Source organism: Corylus avellana, chromosome ca1 (assembly GCF_901000735.1).
Source record: "Corylus avellana chromosome ca1, CavTom2PMs-1.0".
In the NCBI taxonomy this organism is placed as follows: Eukaryota; Viridiplantae; Streptophyta; class Magnoliopsida; order Fagales; family Betulaceae; genus Corylus; species Corylus avellana.
Genome location: NC_081541.1, coordinates 33,393,384 through 33,400,596, shown reverse-complemented (window position 1 = coordinate 33,400,596; position 7,213 = coordinate 33,393,384). Strand labels below are relative to the sequence as shown.

Genomic DNA, 7,213 nt, shown 5'->3' with positions numbered 1-7,213 from the left:
TTAAGTTTTTTGGTGTTCGTACCAAAAATTTATAGAGCCATGTAATTCATTTGACTCATTTTCTTTCAATTTTTGTTTACTATACATGTGGTTGTTTTGGAGTTTTTTGTTGGGTTGCTCAGCAATTCATTGTTCTTTGTTGTAGTTTCTTAGTTGATGTACTTTAAAAACAAAAAACAAAAGCCAATCCAAAGGAAAAATGAAATACAGCTGGGCTAGCAAAGACTCAACTCCCTTAGCTCCCTAAAGCAACCGGCGTTTTACACCTTAACGATTTGCCTTGAACTTATCCTAGAAGCTTTCTCTCTGCGGCACTCTCTCCCCCTGAAAAAAAACCCTTAAATTTGGTTGGTGTAATAGGAGCACAACCTTCTTCCCTCATCTTTTTTCCTTCTTGATGCTTTTATCTTCGGGTTTTTCCTTCTCGTTTGAGACCATATCTACGGCCTTGTGCGATTTATCTCTCTTCCCCAAAATTCAACAATTGACGGTGGAGAAAATTGTTCAACAATATAATATAAGTATTTCAAAGAGAAAATAAATGTTGTATAATCAAACTTCCTGTCTTATCTGTATGCACGTTCATAGTCATTGGAGAAATTTGTGGTTGGTCTCCGGCACTGTGCTGAAGTCATGATGTTCAAAATCGGTTTACGGAAGTGAACTTTGTCACAAGGAAAGTCCGTTTTCTTGCTTTTCCTTTCCTTCATAGGAAGCTTCAAAAGTCCAAAGGCAAGCCAATCAGAAAGCTTCAAAATGGGCTGCGGCTCACAAATCTTATAGATACACTCCCTGGAGCTCTTCTTTATATTATTTTCTTTCTTCTTGTTTGTTTGCTCCTTTTCCTTCTTTCTGTATTGCATTTTCTGCAATTTCTAACTGCAAGTTAGAGAGGGATGGGTAGCATGACGACTAATCACCAGCCATGGCTCTTATTTGTTCTGCTTCTAATCCTGTCTTATTACACACCATGCTTCTCCATAGTTGGTGATACCCTTTCACCAGGTCACTCTCTTTTAGAGAGCGACACCATCTTATCTCAAGGTAGCAAATTTGAGCTCGGTTTCTTCAAACCAGGCACTTCATCAAAAATCTACCTGGGCATATGGTATAAAAGGTTTCATGAGGAAATTGTTTGGGTAGCAAATAGAGAAAACCCTTTGTCTCACCCATCTTCTTCAAGACTTTATCTCTCAGAAAATGGCAATCTACTCCTGTTTGAAGGTTCCTCCGAGATCCCAGTTTGGTCGACAAATTTGACATTTCCCCGGTCAAATATAACTGAAGCAGTCCTTGGTGATGATGGAAATTTTGTTTTGAGAGATAGATCGAACACGTCTACTATATTTTGGGAGAGTTTCGACCATCCAACCGATACATGGCTGCCAGGTGCAAAGCTTGGGATTGATAAGGTTACTGGGAAACCACAGCAAGTCATTTCATGGAAAAATTCAGAAGATCCATCACCTGGTGTGTTCTCGTTGGGGTTAGACCCAAATGGAAGCAATCAATATTTCTTAAAGTGGAACAGATCCCAAATCTATTGGAGTTCTGGACTTTGGAATGTAACATCTCTCAACTCACTTTCTGAAATGAGCATTATCTTAAACTACACTTTTGTCTCAAGTAAAAATGGAAGGGGGAGATATTTTACTTACTCTCTTCGTAATCCTTCTACCCTTGCTAGATATCGAATTGACCAAACAGGACAGGTTAGGGTACTCGTGTGGTTGACTGGCATTTCGCTTTGGAGTATATTTTTGTCTGCACCGACGAACCTATCAGATGTCTACGCTTTGTGTGGTGCATTTGGCGTGGTACAATACCCTGAGAATTTCTCAAACCCTTGTGAGTGTCTAAAAGGTTTCAAACCATTTTCGATTGAAGACAACAGACTAAATGATTGGTCAGGCGGTTGTGTGAGGAATTCTCCTTTGCAATGTGAGAATAATACGTATGCTAATGACAAAAAAGATTGGTTCATGAAAATATCAAACATGCGATTGCCTGTTTATTCGAAAGCATATTTGGCCTTGAATGCCAGCAGATGTGAATTGGCTTGCATGGAAAATTGTTCTTGCACAGCTTATGCTTATAATAGGAGTGGGTGCATGATATGGGAAGGAGCTCTTATGAACTTAATGCAACTTCCATATGGTGGCAAGATTGGACAAGATATCTATCTCAGACTTGCTGCTGATGAGTATCCAAATCCAAGTACCAAAGGTATGATAAGTGAAATAGGAAGTATGGTTGAGCTAATACTTAATTATATATGTTATCTTTCGTTTTGAACTAATACTCAATTCTCTATTATGGTTGAGCTAATAGTGATTACTGTCATCAGAATCAGGCAAAAAATGGAAAGTATGGATAGCTGTGCTGGTCCCTGCAACATGGCTTATTTTGTGCCTCTTAATTTGCTTTTCATGCAAGGGAAAGCTCAAATTCATCGGTAAGTGTAAATGTTCTAACTGTATATGGAAATCACTTTAAAAAAATTTACAAGGAAGCCTACCTTAACCTAAGACAAGAAAATTGTCACAAGTCCTTGTTCTTAGGAAAGTCCTTATTCTAATTACTGTCATTAGTTGGTGATGGATCCCAACAAACTTCACCATGTCTTTGGGAAGGAGCTTTGCAGTAATTTGGTCATTTCACTAAAATGGGAATGAATTACTAAATTATTAGTACTTATTTGCGGAAATGACTAAATAGACTTACTTACCTTTAGATACTGCCATTGTTTAATTGATTTTCTTTGACCAAACATTACATTTCCATGTATAGTGACCAATTCTTATCATTCTATATCAAACAGGAGAGAGCAGTTCAAGTAATAATCTACTATTATTTGATTTTGATACTGAACTCCATGCAATCAATGATGGAATGAACATCGAAAATAATACGAAGAAACAAGAGAAGAAGGATGCTGAGTTACCATTATTCAGTTATGAGAGTGTATTAGCTGCAACAAATAATTTCTCAGCTGTGAACAAACTTGGAGAAGGAGGTTTTGGACCTGTCTACAAGGTACGTTACATTTTCTTGATGAATGTACTTTGAATAGTATTAATAAAAACTACATTAATGGTAAACCTTCATGAAAGTTTAAAGAGTTTATGGATCTCCTTCTTAGGGAAAATTACTCCGAGGACAAGAAATTGCGGTGAAAATGCTTTCGAAAAGATCTGGACAGGGAATTGAGGAGTTCAGAAATGAGACAATACTAATAGCAAAACTTCAGCATAGAAATCTTGTTAGACTCTTAGGATGTTGTATCGAGCAAGATGAAAAGATATTAATATATGAGTACATGCCCAATAAAAGTTTGGACTTCTACCTTTTTGGTGAGTGAATGCATATGTATGTATGTATCTATATGTGTATATTTTTGCCTCTCATATGTTTCTAGGTTCCTAAGTACTAATTTCCTTGGTTGTACTATTTAAATAGATCCAACCAAGAAAAAGATGTTAGGCTGGGAGAAACGCATACATATTATTGAAGGGGTCGCTCAAGGGCTTCTTTATCTTCATCAATATTCAAGGTTACGAATCATACATAGAGATCTAAAACCGAGTAATATTCTCTTGGATGGTGAAATGAAACCAAAAATATCAGATTTTGGCATGGCTAGAATAGTTGGAGGCAATGAAACACAAGCAAACACAAAACGAATTGTTGGAACTTAGTAAGTATGCAACTTGTTTTACATATGATATTTGCAATTGCAAATTAAATTCTTTTAGCAAGCTACTAAAAGTGTGATGTACTAACTTTTGAAATCCAGTGGGTATATGTCTCCTGAATATGCTATCAAGGGTCTCTACTCAATAAAGTCTGATGTGTTTAGCTTTGGAGTATTGCTACTAGAGATTGTGAGTGGCAGAAAGAATACTGACTTCTCTAACAGTGATTCACTCAATCTTCTTAGTTATGTGAGTAGCATTTTATACCCTTTCAATTTCTTTATGTTTTACCTTAGTCTTACAAATTGAAACGCTTCTTATATAAACTAATATTTGCTAACGAAAACAGGTTTGGGAGTTGTGGAGAAATGGTCGAAGTTTGGAGTTGACAGATCCAACAACAGGAAATCCTTCCTCTACTTCTATTCTATCAAGATTCATTAACATCGGGCTTCTTTGTGTACAAGAAAGCCCCATTGATCGACCTACCATGGTTGATGTAGTCTCATTTATTAGCAATGAATATGCGCCTCTACCCATACCAAAGCCTCCAGCTTTTTGCATAGACCGAAATACAACGGTTGCCAATGTAGAAAATTGTTCAAGAAACAATATAACTGTTTCAATAATGGAAGCCCGATAGCTTTTTGTATGTAAAGGAAAAAAATAAATTTTTTTTTTTTTTTTTGACACGTTCACACAAGGGAAGGGGGGATTCGAACTAGTGACCTCCGCTTCATGAAATGTTGTCCATAGCCGATTGAGCTACCCCTTAAGAACTCTTGTATACTTCTTGTACAATGATTGTAGCCTTATACCCTTTCTACTGAGATTAAATTATTAATATTAAAAAGAAAAAAGAAAAAGAACTATTGTAGAACTAGAACGATAGTTTTTATCTACTCTTTATGCATATTGATGTGCTACATGCTAGTTATTATTTTTTGAGGAAACTTCACTTAGAACCCCTAAGCTATCATGCGTTTTAGAGAAGACCGCTTAAATTTTAAAAATCTCAATTTCACCCAAATGAATTTTCAATTTGATGTAATGTATCCCCTCCGTTAATCTTTTAAAGGTTAAAAGTGATATAATGACATTTATACCCCTGATTTAACCAAAAAAAAAATCTAAAATTACCCTTAATTTCAATTTTTTTAAAAAAAAAAGTTATAAAAAAAAAAAAAAGTAAGCCACGCTAGGTCACCTTGTGACCCTTTTGTTTTCATTTTGTTTCATTTAAAAATAATAATAATAAAAAAAAATTTTAAAGAAAGGAAAATCGAAGCGTAATTTGGTCTTTTTTTGGGATTTATGTTAGGGTTTAACGAAAAAAAATTTGACGGAAGAGGGTAAATTGCATCAAATTGAAAAGTTTGAGGGCATGAAATTGAGAGTTTTTGAAATTTTGAGGGCCTTCTCAAAACGTGCAATAGTTTATGAGTCTTTTGTGAAGTTATTATTATTATTATTATTTTTTGGTGAGGAAATATACAAGGGAAACGTGGAAAAGGTTACAAATGGGGTCTTGTTTGCTCTTTTTTTTTTTTTTTTTTTTTTGACATATCCACACAAGAGGGGGGAGAGGATATTAACCTCTGCTTTATTAAGCGTGGTCCAAGCCGATTGAGCTACCTCTTGGGGACATAATGGAAGAGAGAATTGGAGAAATATTGGAAGAGAAATGATACAATTCTTTTTTTTTTTTTTTTTTTTCAATCATCTTTTAATCATTTTCATAGTGAGTGGATGAATCCACCAATGAATTTGTATGAGGTCTACATGAGTTTACAAATCTAATAAACGAATATATATTGAGAATGCTTTCAAACACAACGTTAGAAGCGGCTCACTTTGCAAGGCACGAGAATTGGCCCAACAAGAGACTTTTGCTGCAGATTGCCTGGATTGTGGTTAATGAGTTGTCAAAGGTGAATCTTGCCCTTGCAAAATGATTTTTTTTTTTTTTTTAGCAAAAGAGTAGGTCAAGGAGACCAATTGTGGCTATCCTACCTGAGCATAATCATAGTAGCACCTACCCGCTAGGAACAGCACAAGAGGGGATTAAACTGTGGGAACTGCATGCGCTCCCTCAAGTCCGACTGAGCCATAACCTAATTCAGCCCCACTAGGGCATCAATGAAAATCCAAGGTAGCTAATACTAATTATTAGTATGTGGGGATTCTCCATTGCGGAGATTCGAACCCACACCCTAGTATATACCCTAACCACTTGAGAATTTCCTTGAGCCATTGAATCACCATCCTTAATGGTGCCCTTGCGAAATGATTGTACTCATAAAGACAAATAGCTATATGAAGGGCAATCTTGAATTCTTAAATTTGCATGTTGGGAAAAAAAAAATTGCATGTTAAAGCAGAGGTGTACAATGACTAACTCCTATTGTAAGGTGGGGAAAAAAAATCTTAATTTAGAAGTGCTAATTGCCTCTCATTTTTAGAAAGATGTGGGACAATCATGAGGCCAAAAAGACATCTAATTAAACTCTAATTTTTTTGCTACCATATTCACCACTCAGACATCCCAAACGATGTGGGACATTTCTTCGTTGTGTGGTAGGACCCAGCCACTAGTGATCATATTTAGGACTAAGAGAATATATACTAGAAGCACATCAAGAGAGTACCTAGTATTGTCCTATTTTTTATGTTAATTTTTACTTTTTTTCTTTCTTCTCTAATTGAAAATTGAAAGTTTTTAAGAATACAACTTTAAAGCATAACTGACGAAGATCGATGTCCAAGTTTGGAATGCCACACGCTAAATGGAGCCTTACACCAAACAATGCAGTATGAATTCTAGCTTTGTTGATAGAAACTAAATTGGTGTGATGGGATAACTAAACTTATTTGATCGTATACAAAACTCTATTTATAGAAAAAGAGTTTGAACGTTATATGTCTCTTCTATTTTTACATTAATAACAATAAAATTAATTTATACAAACTATCTTGTAACTTCTGTATCCTTATAAAAAAGAAGAATAAATTTTGGAAAAAGTGCAAACTTTTCAATTTATCTTTAGATTAATCTTAATTAAAAAAAAATAAAAAAACAAAAAATAATAATTGAGCATGCCACATTAGCGGACCATGCGAAAAAAATGGTGAGAAAATGCAAAATAACATTTTTATATAGACAAAAATTTCCTCTAAATCAGTTTGGAGTAAATTTCATTCAACCTACTTGGCTACTTCAATAGGTGACAAGTGTCATCTCTCACATATTTTTTTAATATTTTTAAGAGCCATTTATTATCATTTTACTAACCTAGAAACCTAAACATTAATTTTTGAAAAACCTAGAGATGTTGAATGACACATGTCAGTGATGTCACTTATTGAAATAAGTTGGAGAAAATTTTTGTCGTTTTCATATTTAGTATAGGGATAGATAGGGCTATAAATACACCAGTCCGTTCGACAACCCACTCGGTTTAACTCAACTTGAACTTGAGCTTGATACTGTACAAACCCGCTCGTTACTGTATAAACCC

At 35.1% G+C, this 7,213-nt stretch overlaps 1 protein-coding gene across 1 annotated transcript in view; it reads left to right on the top strand.

Moving 5' to 3' along the window:
• Positions 1–4,338, top strand: part of LOC132170339 (putative serine/threonine-protein kinase receptor) — a 9,052-nt gene extending 4,714 nt beyond the window's left edge. The window contains exons 7-12 of the mRNA XM_059581292.1: positions 891–2,226; positions 2,822–3,036; positions 3,143–3,353; positions 3,460–3,697; positions 3,797–3,944; positions 4,045–4,338. Coding sequence (XP_059437275.1) covers positions 891–2,226; positions 2,822–3,036; positions 3,143–3,353; positions 3,460–3,697; positions 3,797–3,944; positions 4,045–4,338 — 2,442 coding nt within the window. The remainder of the gene's footprint in view (positions 1–890; positions 2,227–2,821; positions 3,037–3,142; positions 3,354–3,459; positions 3,698–3,796; positions 3,945–4,044) is intronic.
• Positions 4,339–7,213: the final 2,875 nt, after the last annotated feature.